At 43.0% G+C, this 16,025-nt stretch overlaps 1 protein-coding gene across 1 annotated transcript; it reads left to right on the top strand.

The window, feature by feature from the left end:
* The first annotated feature begins 5,308 nt into the window (after positions 1-5,308).
* On the top strand, positions 5,309-12,618 carry RASD2 (RASD family member 2). The gene is made up of 3 exons (XM_010175031.1): positions 5,309-5,440; positions 9,478-9,757; positions 11,267-12,618. Exons 2-3 carry the CDS (start codon positions 9,487-9,489, stop codon positions 11,794-11,796), a joined length of 801 nt encoding a protein of 266 aa, XP_010173333.1. The 5' UTR covers positions 5,309-5,440; positions 9,478-9,486; the 3' UTR covers positions 11,797-12,618.
* The last annotated feature ends 3,407 nt before the right edge of the window (positions 12,619-16,025 follow it).

Here is a 16,025-nt window from a genome sequence, read left to right as displayed (position 1 = left end):
GAGCTGGACACGGCCAGGAGCAGCTAGGGAAAGGGGATGCTCAACAGACTGAAAGTCCTGATGAATACCTATGCTGGCTCCTTCCTGAAAGACTGACACAGCGCTCTATAGGCACTGCTAGGTGAGTGCGTGACTTGTCTTTCTGCTCCAGTAAGATCAGAGGCTGCACGGATGGATGTGGTGGGGGTTGCTTTTCCTCCATTAGGGCCTGGGAGACTATAAAGCAACGCCCCCTTGGTATTCACTGAGGGTAAGGAAATTAATTGTACACTTTGGGGTTTTTTCCCCCTATGTTCTACCCTGAAGCTTTTTTGAATAATGGGGGGTTTTTTAAGCTTTAATTTTGTTTCTTAGTCATTTTTCAAAGATGGGTAAAGTTTTAAAAAGAATGAAAATGAAAGGGTGCATACATGCCTGGTGAGGAAATCTGGACATGCTGAGTCTGGCAAAAGGAAAGGAGGGGGACTAGAAATGCAGTCTTTTCTAAAAAATGTTTTGTTAAAATGTAATTTAAAATGATTCGCAGCAAATAAGAGGTGACTTGGACATTTTTCACAGCAAAGCAGTGCTTTCTCATTTTGCATGGATCTCAGTAAATATTATTAACCTATTTTACACCCTGGGACACTAAGAAATTAGAGTCATATACAGATTCTATGACAGGACAAGGAATATAAGTCAGACCACCATTTTCTCAAATGTATGCCTTCGTCAGCTGTATTCTTCCAAGTATTAATGTTCTCACTTGTAACTGATGATCTTTACTTACTTTGCCAGTCACTGTAAGACACCTGGAGAACCCTTCACTAAGTTTAAATGCCTGGGGGTACAGGCAATGCAAGGGCAGTAATACCTGTGCTGCTCACCTACTTGCTGTTCAGAATATGACTTGGTACCTGCAGTTTACTGACTCCTGAACACTAACTTTTCAGCGTTGCTTGAAGGGAGGGGCAACAAGAAGGAGAAATGAATGTGGGAGGGAAGGAGGAAAGGTGAGGGGGTGGAAAAAAATTGGAAAAAAAAGAGCCTGCTTTACTGAATAATAAGGGAAATGAAAATGAATGGGAAAAGAGTGAGAAAAGCTGGTTTAAATATTTAATCTCTGTTGCATTTGCTTTTGAAGAGGAGACAAAAGCCTTGGAACATCTTTTGTCTTGAACTAATTCTGAACAGAGCTGAACGGCATGCAATTGTCACTTCTGTCATTTGCCTTAAGGTGGAGAGAAACAGATTAGTCCTGCTGCATCAGCCCATCACACCAATCTCCATTTCCAGCTGCAGCCAGTACTTGGAGGTTCAAAAGGTGTAAGTTACTTGTGACAGTGACACCACTGCACCATGAGCCCATGCTGTTCATAATTCTGGTGCCACAGTGGTCAGTGTGGGTGCAGCCTGGGAGCTGTGCCTTCCTTTGGAGAGGAGGAAGCTCCTCTGGTGGGTCTGAGGAGCAGTTGCTCACTTGGGTGTCCCACCATAGAGCAAGTCACTTCACTTTAGTTCTTCACCACTGTTTGGAGCCAGGTGGTTAGTGCGACACATGACAGCAGTATTTTCCCCTTGTCTCTCCCCGTTCCTCTGTGTATCTTTCTAGTCATCCTCTCCCTGCAACATTTCTTTTCCCCTTCCCTTGGCTTGCCCTCTCAAGTCCTCCTTCTCTGCTCACCCATAGTCTAGGCAGACCCAAAATAAGATCAGCTGTCTTGTCCATCAGCCACAACTGCACCATCTGCAGCACCTTCCACAGATGAGGCAGCCCCATGGATGAGCCAGTAGGACCCACACACCAGCCTCAGAGACAACAGCTATATGTGCTGATGAGCCACCACGCCAGTGAGGTAATTTGCTTTCAGTTAGTCCTATATAAACAATATTGTTCAGCTGATATCATTCATCTGCAATACCTTCTGTTTCTCCTCTCTCACACTGAACACTCAGACATGAGGACTGCACAAGAAGCCATGGCCAGTGTCACCCAGCAAGGCAGGCAGAGTCCTTCATAGCAGTGATGGTCCTCTGCAGCCACAGCCTGTCACCCTCTGAGACAGCTTTAGCCAGCTAAAAAACTCATTTAGGCTTTCTTTATAGACTGGAGAAGTAGGAAGGAAAAATGCCTCCAGAGAGTAATCCATTACAAGCCTGGCTTTTACATTGGTAAATATCTGTAAGCTCTAAGAAAGGCTAATGGTCCCTGACTAATCAGAGGAAACTGCTGAGACTGAGAACTTTTTATCTTCTTTTGGTACTCGCTTTGTCTCTCTGATCCACTTATTCTCTTTATAACTCTAAAAGCAAAGAGGTGCTGCCATTCCTACTTCTCAGATAGGGGCAGACATACATAATTAACATGATTTCTCTACCTGAGCCCCTCAGGATGTCATTGGAAAAGCAGGGAATTTTGAGCTCTGGTCTCTTGACCCTTGAGGGAAAGCATGAAAGATCATTTTTTGTCAATTCTTGAACTGGGAGCACACCAGAAAAAATGAAGCACAAAAGAAACAACCCAAAAAAGCTACAGCAGCATCTCTTGAGCCTCTGAAGGCTCATAGTTAGCAATTATCTTTCAAAGGCTTACTTCAAAAGTAATTTATTATTTTATTAGCCATTTTCTGAGAGATCAAATAAAGCCAAGGTGCCTAGTCAAGTATGTTCCTATTTTATTTTTATATAATTTGAGGGACTCAACTGGCTAGTTTAAATGCTGGGAAAGACAGCTGAGTGGGAGTTTGGGATTGGTGAAGCCAGCTAGGCTAGAGTTTTGCATTTGGTTTACAAAAGAGCTTGAGTAGGCTGAGATTCCAGGCTGATGAGATGCTCTCCAGGATGACTACATTTCTTTTTTGTCAGAAAATTCGTACACTTGCCATGTGAGCTACAGGGATGAAAGAGGAGTTTATTCTCTGTAGCACTACAGGACTTGATTTCTTTGCTGATTTTTGCAGCAATTCCTCCCATGGCAATCATACCAGAATGCTGGTTGCTCTGTTTGGATCTAAGCCACACAGATAGTTGACCAGATACCAAAGATGGCAGATTTCGGTTCAGGTTTGTTCTGAATTAATGACTTAGGAATGGAAAGCATCATATCTTATTTTAAAAATTTGTCTGGACCATAAAAATACTCCTCTACATTTTGCCAAAGAGTAAAGTCTCAGGAGCTGAAAAAGGTGTCCTGGTTCTGTGGTCTTAAAAACAACTGAGTTCATGTAGTGACTCATTACCAGTTCACTACCCCTTGGAAGAAGCCAGTGGTGTTTCAGTGGTGCTGTGCCAAGCCATGCTCTTACTTCCCAAATCTAAAGTTATTTGCACTAGGAGGAAGCCAGGAGCTGCTGCTTCCCAAATTCAATCAATTCTAGTTTGCCTTTGTGTTAGCCTGGGGGCCCCAAATCCACCTCCTGTTCTGGCCTGACCTTACTGGGAGCTGCTGCCTCTCGCAGGTGGTTACAGCAGGACCCATGTCATAGCCTGTGTTGTGGCTTTTAAAGTCTGTCAGCACAGGGAGACACACAGGCATGTCAGACCATGTGCCTGCAACAGCCACAGCATCCTTCTCAACAGCTGCTGCTGACTGCTGTGCAGTGCCGGGAGCACGGACAAAGGAGGGAAGCATTATTCTGAGAGTGACAAAAGAAACCTCCCTGTGCTCTGAGGAGAAGGAAGAGAAAAAGTAAAGCATCTCAGGAATTCCTCAAAAGCTGTAGGAACTGCTGGGGGGGTTGGGGGGGTGGGTCTGGAGATGAAAAAAACAAGGTAGTTGGAGGAATCGTTGTGTTCAATGAAGAGTAAATTTGCTCAAAGAAAGAGAAGTGCGGGAATCCTGAAACTATATTCGCATTTGGGAGATCATGCCTCCCTTCCATGTTCGTATTTCAAAATACCTTGACAATATCAAAGTGTTTTTCTTCCCCCCGCCCCCCGCCTCTAATTAGGAGTTTTAAGTGGGAAATGCTTAAATACTTAATTTCAAATCTTTCAAAATCAATCTTTTTGACATCTTTTAAAATAGAATTTTGGATCTAAACTATAACATCAGCTCAAAAAGGATAAAAAAATTAGAGTCAATGAACAGTTAAATAAACTGCAAACATGATTTTTCACTTGAGGTTGAACAAACTCCTTGAATTCACCCTGATTTGTTTCTCTTCTTTTTCTGACTCTTGATCCCCTATACTTTCAGTTTGTTTGACCTTTTTAAACATTTTTATTACTCAGCTCTAGTTTAGTTTTTAATTTATTTAAATATTAATGAATGAATAGCAGTTACACATTATTCTTACTTCTTAATCAAACCAACCGGCAATCCTAACGTAACATCTTCGAGACTGAGGGAACAGAAGAAAGTATTCCATACAGCAAAGGAATTACAGGGATTATGGACAGAAAGCCCCTACTTGGGAAATGAGTCAGTTTGCTTCTGTCTAGCAGAAAAGATCAGCACGGAAGTATAGAGCCTTTAGAAACAGCTTATGAATTTACAGCTTGCAAAGTGAAGTCTCTGTGTCTCTTGTGCACATACACTAACTCCTTCCCCACACATGCATACATACAGGTCTCTGGTGGAAAGACAGGGAATGTGCAGTCTGCAATGCATGTGAACTTTTTGTTTAGAGGAGAAAAGATTTTTTTCAATAGGCACAAAATCCCACCCCCTCAGCACCCCTCCTTCCCCTGTGTCTGACACTGACTTCAAGGGAGGAGTTGAGCCAATTATCTGTGAGTCCTACAGAAGGAAAATCTGCAATTTGCCAGTAGTTGTGAGAGTGAGAGGGAGAAAGGCAGGAAGGGAAGAAGAAAGACTTAATTGGCAAATGTAAAGAAAAGCCCCTTCTGTCCTAGAAAGAGTATATTTTAAAGCAAAACTCAGACCAGAAGAAAAGAAGCTGGTGGCAGGGGTTGTGCCAGGCAAGACCCAGGGAAGCATAGGTTCACCAGAGACAACTTCCATGCCCCCAGTGATTTTTCCCATAGGGTCTGAGGCAGCGTAGAGGCAGGGTGGGCCAGCCGGATGCACCCACGACCCTGCACGACTAGGTGTCGCTCCAGAGACCCTTTCCCCCCATCAGAGCCTACCAAGCACAACTTGCAAGAAAAGCCAGTAGGAGTGGGAGAGACCCTGCCTCTCCTTCTCTCGAACTGAGGCTGTGAGAAGAGCTCATCTCACCAAAGGGAAAAGCCACCACTGGTTCCGAGACCCTTCTTTAGCCCATGTTGGTCGCCTGATCTGGTACTTACCATCCATGGGGGAAAGCCCACTGGAGCCCTGCAGTCCTTCCCAATCCAGCTAAGTTCCTGGGAAATACTGATAAAGAACTGAGCCCAGACCAAGCAACGTGGGATCCACAGAACAACAGCCTTTTACAGCAGCAGCCGCCTCTGATTGAAATTATCAGCTTCATCAGGCTGTACCAAGACCCAGGACTGCTCCTCCAAGGAAAGAGAGGTAAGAAAGCAACATGGAATTTGGGATGAAAGTAGGAAACAAACATCCCACAGGAGTGATTGTGGTGTGCATGAAAATTACAGGGATACTAGTAGTGATTAACAAGTGACAGGTCTGTTATGCATGGTACAGTTTGCATCTGCCTATGTCTTTTTTAGCTGCATGCAGTGAATTACATTGGGATGGCAAACAGAGACAGCAGCTGAAGACTGTGGAGCGTGAGAGAGGTAGTTCAGAAATCTGTTCGTGGATAGGGAGTGGTAGGGAACATATCCCCTGATGGAAGGATGGAAACATAAGGTGTAAAATCTCTACGCAGGTGGAATGACGAACGTCTTCCTTAGGTATCTCTCTCCAGGTGCTCAGTATCAAATTTGTCAGCACCTCACTGGAATGCAGACAAGTGTTCTTCAGAGTGTGCAAAAGCAGGTGCATTGTCATTCACTCCAATGTCTGCCTATGAAACAAGCAGCAGTGATTAGCAAGTAGAAGGCAACACAGGGAGTCAAAAGAAATGGGGTTTAATGTTGACTTTGGACAGCTGTTTCAGCTCTCTCTGGGCATATGAACCTTTCCCTTTATTAAGTTGAGATAACACTCATTGCCTACACTTCTATGACATTTTGAAATCCCTGTGCTGTACCAATATAAAATACCAATGTAAAGTTTCTAGCATCAAGCCAGTGCATAAAGCAGAAGGTACCACAGGGAATTAATCTATGCTTAAGCATTTAATAAACTGGAAGGAAAAGATGTAGATTAAAGCCAGCTGGAGGTTGTTTGTCTCCTCGTTCTCTTCTGATTGATTTTGCTTTATTTAGTACATGAACATGTGGTCTCTTTCTGTTTCCTTTCTTCTGCCTTTAATCTTTTTCAATGTCTGAGTCTCTGTGCTCCCCTCACCCCTGGGTGTGAAGGCTGAAGTTTCATTCTTTTTCTGAGGAGGAAAGAAGGCAGATTGTATTGAACTGGAGAAAAAGTGGAGTGGAGGGTTAAGAAGAGAGAGCACAAAATACAAATATAAGCTCCCAATTCAACAGCACACTCTGAGTCAGATTTGCAGCAGAGGTGATGAGATGAGTAGCAACTCCATGAATCAAAGTGCTGAAAAGCATCTTTTGACTCCGTGTGAAATGAAACGCAGTCAGGAAAGCACAACAGTCCTCTTGACTGAATGCCTTGACAGATGGAACAAGGACAGCACAAAATGACTATTTAACACATTAAAATCTGCATGTCCTCACACTCCTTCTTCCCCTTCAGCGCATCTACATTCCTGGGGCAAAGTGTCCTGAAATTAGCACGTGTCTACACACAGGGTTTTGCCTTTGATGGAGGTGGGAGACAGTGTGATTTAATGACCAGAGATGCAAGAGTGAGGAAAGGTAGGAAGGAGAAAGAGTTTGAAAGGAAGGAGTCCCACAGTCTGTTCATGATTCTCATTTGTTGGACCTTGGGTGGTCACTCAGCTTCTTTGTGCCTTACTCTTCCCTGTTTGCAGGTAGCTGTGGTAGCAATTCCTTCTCCAAGCTGATTCAGTGTACAGTGGCATTAACTGAGGTCCAAAGCAGTGGGATTAATTTCAAAGTGGAGGTCAGAAGTGCCTCTTTCACTAAAGGTGCAAAATTAACCCTCCAAGCAGCTGCAGTGACACAGTCTGCCTCTTTTGCTGTATGATGGGAGTTTCTCTAATCACCAGCAGTTTGGTGGTTACCCGCCAGTGAAAAATACAATTTGTAGGATTTTGACATGTAAACCTGTTGGTCAGGATCAGGTCCCCCGGCGTGCATGTTCTTTACAGGACGCATAAGATATTTGCTTAAAAAGCCTAACTGTGCTCACTCCCAGATGCTGCTGCATCAAGTTATACAAAACTGATCTTCAGCAGGTGTGAACCAACACAGTTCACTTGCCCTCAAGCAGCTACAAAGGTTCGCCCCAGTCTGAAGAACTGACTCATTTTTAGATACTGATCCTGGGCCATAGAGAAGTTTGTAATTTTTCTCAATAAAAATCTATCTCCCTGCTTTTCTCTGCCAGCTAAATAAAGCCTGAGAGGGTGAAAGGAGTCATCCCAAAGCAGCTCTGTCACCATTTGTCTGCCTGTGGATGCAAGACAGTATTGGACTGGCTATGTAGGAAAGCGCAGAGATAGCGTACATGGCAGCGTTGTTTCAGAGATCGAATGTGGTGTTTCTGCACTGTTGGACATAAGTCCTGTTCTAAATAAAACACAGACCATGTGTGCTCCTTGCTGTCATTCCAGCCGGAGCAATCCCAACAGTACCATAATTCTGCATGTGTGTGTCCATCCGAAGTTATGTTCTAACATCACTGTCTGATCCTAGTATTATGCTGTCCTGCCTGCTGAATATAATTCAGAGTGTAAGCTACTCTGAGGAAAGCATTGCATTTTCTTCTGTGGTTTAGATAGGGCCAAATATGCTGTTGATGTGCAGCAAATTATAGCAATAATAATAAATAGTAGTGTTTTACTGTTGCCTTGGGCTATAGCACAGCACTTGTAACGATGCTGGATCAAAATTCCAGAGACTTCTTTATTTAGCGGTGACCGTTATCTTCACTGCTGCTTTGGTGCTTAGTGCGCGTTAAACAAAGTAAAAGATTTTAAGCTTTTGACTGAGATAAATGTCAGCTGCATAAAAGCTTGGGAGATAAAATTCACTCAAGGGAAAGATAGGAATCCAGATCTGGACCCCGAAATGATCTTTCAGTGTACATAAAGTACTCGCGTTGTAATATTAAATAAACAACACCTAAGTTAAACAAACAGCACAGTGGGAATTTGATTATTCTTTAATAAGACCCTAGTAACCAAAATAAACTCTGTCAAAAATGTGCTTTCTTTGCTCTAATGGTAAGCTATCCCCACACAGGGGTTATATTTTTCCTTTCAGTACACAATTCATTTGAACTGATACATGAAAAATATCTGAGCAACATTTTTTTTTCCCCCCTATCAAAGTTTTCCACATCTGAGTGCTACGTCAAAACGTGATTTCCAAGGTCTCAAGACTCATTTTCATTGTCAGGGGTTGGAAGTCTTGTCTAATAGCTATTTAAGATGGCTGTTCTTCATGTTTTCTCCTGCTTGTGTTTAGCAGCGGCAAAGACTGTGACTGACACCTACAACAGCTGTCTATGTATAAAGACTGAAATTCCTATGAAATCTACATTTCTGCAGCTCCATCCATTGCCAGCCATCCTGCTGCAATGCTGATAGTTTGTTGATAGGGAGTTCCCACACTACCAGTCCAAACAGCAAGATTAAAATCTGGTTTCTAGAAGGTCACTGAAAGCACAGATCTTAGAATTTATCATCGGCCAATGCTATTTTGTGTCTCAAGCTCCCTGCATCAGCAGTGAAGGTTGTATGGAACCAGCTATTTAAAGTTACCGAGATGTCTAACTTGCACTGCTGTCAAGCGTGAGTCTTGTTTCTGTCCGACTTCTGGTTGATCTCAAAATAAGTATTGTGCACAGCTCCTATTTAGGCAACCAAACAAAGTGGTCTAGGTTCTAATGGCAGCTGCAGTGGATGCAGTATATTGGGAAATCTGACCTCTGTGTTTATGTATCTAAATGAGAACCAAGCTCTACTGAAAAATCTGGTAATGTCTAAGTGACGCAGATGGTGGGAAGGAACCTGGTGTCTCAGTTGAAGCACAGCTGATAAAATTAGCCCTTAATGTTTAAAAGAAATAGTAAATTAAAATTCAAAGCCATGCTATTTTCAGTGTAAATGCCTCCATTTTTCTATTACTTTAAAAGAAATTTTTTTAAAAAAACAACAACCAAAACAAACAACCACCAACCCCCCCAAAAAACAGTCCCTGGATATGAGATTGAAAAAAATTAAGCATTTCCAGTGAACAGATTTCTGTATGAACCATTGATCTACTAATGAGGACTGTGCTCCAGAGCACTCTTTGACAAGGTTGCGGTAAGGAGCTGCTCTACTCCATACTCCATCTAGTTTCTGGTCTTTCCTCCAACTCTGTCATTTCCTCTTTCAGGACCAAGCGATGATGAAGACTATGTCTGGTGGAAACTGTACCCTGAATGTGCCAGCCAAGAACTCATACCGCATGGTAGTGCTGGGAGCCTCCAGGGTGGGGAAAAGCTCCATTGTCTCACGCTTTCTCAATGGGCGATTTGAGGACCAGTACACTCCCACCATTGAGGATTTTCATCGCAAGGTCTACAATATCCGGGGAGACATGTATCAGCTGGACATCCTGGACACCTCTGGGAATCACCCTTTTCCTGCTATGAGGAGGCTTTCCATCCTGACAGGTAAGAAGTGGGAGGAAGTTTGTGGGTGGGAAACGGTGAGTGAAAGATCATAATGATAGATATTAGCTTGAAAACTGTAGCCTGGAGATGACTGTGTTTTGGGAGGTAGCTAAAGGGTCTTCTTTATTTTGTTGCAAGATGCACTTCTCCAGACAGATATTTCCTGGCTGGGATGCTCCGGGCACTATAGGGAGTGCATTAGCCACAGAGAAGTAATCCACTGGGTGAAGGTCTGAAATTGACATTTGCACCTGGTTTATTTCCCTCCTACCTTCCTCTCCTGCTCATTTTTTATTGTGGTCACAAATGAACAGCTGAATAAAATCTTGTGGGCATAAAGAGCAGCAAGGGACAAAATAAGCATGTCATTATAAGACACAAGCAGTGAAAAACAAATGTGAAATGCACAGGAAAGCAATTCAAACCAAGAAAATCTCAAAGGGTTGGTTTTTTTTTTTCCTAAAATTTCCAGCCTGATTCCCTTGATTTGATATTCCAGTAAAAGAACAGCTCTACTTTTACCCTTTCTACTCAGTCTATGGTTAATCAAGTTAATTAAAGAGGAAAAAGGGAAAATGGTGTGCTCATTTCTCATGTTCTCATTGTTAAGCAGTTCCTGTTGTGAGCTAAGATATATTCTCTAACTGTGAAAGTGACAGTGGAAATACATTCAGCCATGGCTTACAACAAACTTACTTTCTGGATTTGCTGTCTACCCTTCTAGCTAGCCAGTGAAACATGATGTTCACATCTGACCAGGCTATTGTCCGCATTCAGTGAGGTCCCAGGGCCGGTTTCTGGGATGCGGATGTGAGCTTTTGTTCCTGAAAGCTCTCTTAGCATGTTCCACATGAATGTCATTCAACAGGCAACGATTTGTGTTATTTTATATTTGCAAAAGGAATTGTAAGTCAGGAAATGTCAAAAGGAAATGCCAGGGGATCTGTGTCATTTATGTATTTCTTTTTTTCCATGGTCTGTTTCTCTCAAGCAAATGAAAAGGCAGCAGAGCAATGCACATTGGGAAACCTCTGATTCCTGACTTAGGCATTTGGGACTGACTAGCTGTAAATCTTCAGTTCAGGTGTTGCTTCTTGTATTGTATAATCAAAAGGCCAAGGCTGAGTGGCTACTAGCTCTCCATTCTTCCTGGTGTCAGAACACGCTCTGTTTTACACAGAGATACAAACAAGAGGAAGAAAAAAGATAGGCAGTGCAGCAAAGCTGAGACAGAAAGAAGTTTGCCAAAGAGTATAAATGGGCAATAATTTGCAAGTCCAGTGAAACCTAGAAACACACAGTCTGATATGGCTGAAGTAACATCATAGCTAAAAGTCTTTCCCATAGAGGAGTGGGGTGTTGATTTAGAAGAATTGGAACTAAAGTATAGCTTAATGAACAGAGATTCAAAAGGAACAAAAAAAATTATGGGCAAGAATTTTTGAAAAATAGCTCCTCCAACACAGGTTGCAACCAACAAGCCTTTATAGTATCTTTTTTTAATTGCAGGGGATGTTTTCATCCTGGTATTCAGCTTGGACAACCGAGAATCCTTTGACGAGGTCAAGAGGCTCCAGAAACAGATCCTTGAGGTCAAATCCTGCCTGAAGAACAAGACCAAGGAGTCAGCTGACCTCCCCATGGTGATCTGTGGCAACAAAAATGACCACAGTGAAATCTTCCGCAAGGTACGCTCAGATGAAGGGGAGAACCTTGTCTCCAGTGATGAAAACTGCGCTTACTTTGAAGTTTCAGCCAAGAAGAACACCAATGTGGATGAGATGTTCTATGTCCTCTTCAGCATGGCCAAGCTACCTCATGAGATGAGCCCCGCCCTCCACAGGAAAATCTCCATCCAGTATGGTGATACCTTCCAACAGAAATCCTTCCGGATGCGCCGAGTCAAGGACATGGATGCTTATGGCATGATCTCTCCCTTTGCTCGCCGGCCAAGTGTCAATAGTGACCTGAAGTATATAAAATCAAAAGTTCTCAGGGAAGGTCAGTCAAGGGAGAGGGAGAAATGCACAATCCAGTGAAAGGGGCTTGCATTTCTCTCCGAAGTCATCATCCACATGCAGTGCCTTAAAGAGAAACGGTCTGTGGCAGCACAGAATGGGCTCACAGAGTTCATCAAGAAAACCCAACGCGGAGAAAGAATAACTCTTCCTGCAGATTCTGCCGAGTCACGAATGTAAATAACATCGTCCTTGTAAATGACTGGGAAAAATAATATGCCTGAGATATGAGTGCATTTCTTTGTCTTTGTAATGTAGTGTCTCTTCATTCCGCTTATTCTTTAAAGAATACAGACCTGAGAAGTAAGGAAATTCCAACCTCACCCTTACAAACAAAGTAGGTAAAAAATGCACAGAAGGCATTAACAGTTACCCAGCATGCAGCTCTTGCTAAGAGAGAGAGGGTTATGTGTATGTGTGTGTAACTCTGTGTGTATGTGTGCATGTATGTGTGGAGCACTCCTTTAAAAAATGGGACTTACGTTTCAAAGGGCAACAGTCTTACTGAGGTTTCCCAGATTGGGAGTGGACTCTACATACAGACGCATGACTCTAACTTGCTTCTGAGGGGACCCGTGTAAAGAAGATCTTGATTTTATGCTTGCTGGGACAGTTATTTGACATTAACGTGAATGTCGGTTTGTATTATAGATTTCATTTGGTTGGTTGTTTTTTTTATTGTCTGGGGGTGGGTTCTTAGCAAAATCAGCTGGCAAGTGCATTTGATATCAAAACAGTGTTTACTTTCTAGCACTGAAAGGTGTTTTTCATCTGTAAAACTATATAACATGTACATTGATTGAAAGTGAAATCGTTTTGCAAAAAGCCAATACATTTGACTGCTTTGCAAGTCTGGTGTGATATTGTTTCTCAAGGCAGCCACACCAACTCTGAATACAGTAGTACAAACGCCAGCCTTTGCCTTGCTCGCCACAAAAGCAATGGTTCCTTCCACTGCCTGTATCAGTGTACAGATTCAGTGTTGGCCTAGACAACCTCAGAGGCAGGATTGGGTTTTCCTTCAAAAGAACTGAATGGTTGTAGGGCCAGCTCCATCATATTTCTTCTGTTAACACACCTCTAGTCATTTTGTTCATGGTTTTCCCTGTTGTCTGATAAAGGTTGCCTGGATGGAATACTTTGCACTGCAGAAGTCCTTCAGAACAAAAGCTTTGTGATGGCTGTTCAAACAGGACTGAACTGGCCAGCCAGATAAATCTGGGGCTGTCCATTCACTTCTTCCCTTTCTCAGCCCCGTCCAGGTTTCCTTGTCTTCAGCTCTCTCCCTGTTCTGCTTCTGGCTTTGTTGTTTGACATGCTCCTGTATGCCCTCAAAGCCAAGTATATTCTCTCAGACGTGAGCTTGCAAAGCGTGGCCTCAAGACTGTACACAACAGTAGAATATATACGTTCTATATACCTCAGAATGACCTTCAGATATCTTGTCCCTCCCTCACCCTCAAATTCTGTTCTTGGCTGTATCTGCCTTGCTGTGTCCTGGGCAGAGCTGTGAGCTAGTTCATGCTATAATTTGACAGAAAATCAAGAATGATGGTTGTCTGTATAAATTAGCCTCTGGGACTCAAACTCCTGTATTCATCTATCAGCTCCAACCTTCATTGATACTGTATATTGACTGGTAAAATACACTGTTCTTTTATTCCTGTTACCAGGGCAGCACCTTTCAGACCATACCCCCCTCCCTATCTATAAATATGTACATGGTTTATGATTAAACCTGTTTTATTTATTAATTGTGTCCTGGTCCTTTTTCACTTCCTCCAAGAATAATGAGGAAGGTCCTATTTTTCTGTTGCACAGGTAGAGCTAGGGAAGTGAGCTGTAGATTGAGAGCCCTAGTGAGATCTCCAGTAAGTTCTGGAAGAGCCTTTTATGTTCTCCAGCCACCAAGGGCTACACATTTGACTGTTTGGAACAGTACTCTGTCTATACCTACATATTTCTATTTCTTTATCTATCTATCTGAACATCGACTTACATGTAGAGCTATCCTCACAGGCAGAAGCACAGTTACTCTTCCACACGCTGCCTCCAACACAAGAAAATAACCACTCTGTCCTTCATGCTGGTGTGTTCATCCCTGGTGTAATTTAACACGGTCTCTGTAGTCACCACTGTTGCTCTAAGCAGTCTCTCCATCTCACCATCTGTATCTCTCAACTGTATGAATCTTGGTCCCCCTGACCATATACCTACCTTCCCACAGACTCTCCACCCAAGTACATGACTACTGAATGTACCAGTGACCAAGCTCTGGGACTCATGTTGCCACAGGGACATAGAAGGTTGAAGACAGAGTGAGAAGGGCATGCATACTGGCCGTTGGCCAGATTAAGGGCCTTCAGCAAGCTAGAGGAGAACCCCTTACACAGTAGTCCATGTGCTGTGCTACTGAGCCTATGTCTGCTCTTCCTGACTGGAAGATAGGCTGGATAAAGCTGAATTTTCAAAGACTGTTCATAATCATCAAGTCTCTGCCTTTGTCTTACAACACTGACCTTACAATTATTTTCCCTACTGTCCCTCCATCTTCACAAAGACACCAGCTTTCTTCACCCTTCCATGTCCTCCCATTCCTGCCTTTTCCACTGTGTATATAAAGCCACAGGACATGGAAAAACAACGTTGAAGTGACAGCAAGGACACAAGAGAAGGGGAGGCTGAAGACCAAGGAGCAGGTGTTCACAGAGATATGCTGGGTCCCATGGTAAGATGATTAGTGAGCCCCAGCTTCAAGGTCCAGCTTGGCCTACCAATGATCAGGGCCAGAAGCATCTGAGAAACTGGCTGAGTGAAGGTGAAGCAGCACTACAGTCACCCACAGAAACAAATAGCAATAAGTAGGTAATCTTATTAAAGTAATCCTAGTCTTCTCTCCACATTTTGTTACTGATGGTAATTGCTTTTGAAGTTAGATTGCTCCTGAGGACATTTCTTTTTTTTGCTTTTATTATATCGTTACAGTCATTCTATTAATATTCATATATTATTTGGGCTCTAGAAGTGCTTACAGCCCTTAAAACAGACAGTATATGTCTCAGTTGTTTATTCACAGTTAGCAGCCATTATATTCTGTGAAAAGAGCTGAGGCTGGAAAACAGAGAGCAAGGCTACCTGTGTGCACAGGGGTCGTAAGGTAAGGCAGGAAGAGGAAAGGGGAATTTTTTCTTCCCTGCTAACCACTGAACCTGTCTATCTGTAAGATAAAACAGGGAAGGGCTTCATGGGAAACTCTATTACATGTGTGCAGACACAGTGAGACCCTGAAAGGAGCAAAGGGCAGACCTACAGCCAGGCCCTGGAGGCAATGGAAAGAGAAACAACTTTTTTTCTTTTTTTTCCTTTGGGATTGAAGGCATCTGCACAGAACTTATCATAACCCCAGAAGAAATGAAAATGCACTGGACTAAGGGCAAGTCTGGAGAAAGTGATCAGTCCAGCAAAGATGCTGCAAGCAGGTGTACCCTTACTTGGTCTTAAGTTTTATTCCAATAGTTACCTTGTCCTACATGACCATACGTAAAACCTAGCACTAGTGTTACAAAGCCTCGCTGATGGTTTTTGTGTACTTACTTCCAGGACAGTGAGCAGGGGCATATACCTGACTTAGGATCAACCACAGCTCTGGAACAAGACAGGGCTGAGATTTATTTTGTACATTGATCTGCACAGCAAGAAAGTCCTTGTCCTGAAGAAATTACAAGTCCACATATTATAGGAGCTACTATAAATAATTACAAAAATCTAATTAAGCCACAGGGTCAGTACAAATCAGGAAGGAAATAGTGGTCATGGTGAATTAAGTAAAAAATAAATTGAGGGTGGGAAGGGCAGAGCAAAAGTCTGTTTTGACATCCAGAGACCTAAATTAGGCTTCTGTTCTGAAAGATCCCCAGGAGGACTGCTGCCACCAGGCCAGCTTGATGCTAGAGAGAGGCTTTCATGGTGCAGCCTCACAAAGAGCATTGTCTCCTTGAGACCCCAGGGTGCTATAGGTCTGATTGTCTGGGAGGCCAAAGGACTTGTTATTATCACAAAGGCAAGTAGGAAAAGGTGGGACAATTTTTAAAAGTGCAGCAGAAAAGAAAAGAGCTTCAGAAGGGGGCTCACAAAGGTAGGATAGCAATAGGAGGTTGGGTGGGTATAGAAGAGAAAAGGTAGGCTAGAGTATATGCTATAAAATGTACCTTTCACCCTTATTTCATCCTTCTTTACACACAAGTCAAATC

The sequence above is a fragment of the Antrostomus carolinensis genome, unplaced genomic scaffold (assembly GCF_000700745.2).
Source record: "Antrostomus carolinensis isolate BGI_N321 unplaced genomic scaffold, ASM70074v2 scaffold26379, whole genome shotgun sequence".
In the NCBI taxonomy this organism is placed as follows: domain Eukaryota; kingdom Metazoa; phylum Chordata; class Aves; order Caprimulgiformes; family Caprimulgidae; genus Antrostomus; species Antrostomus carolinensis.
Note: the sequence above shows the minus strand (reverse complement) of the source record. Positions and strands in the feature narration are given on the sequence as shown.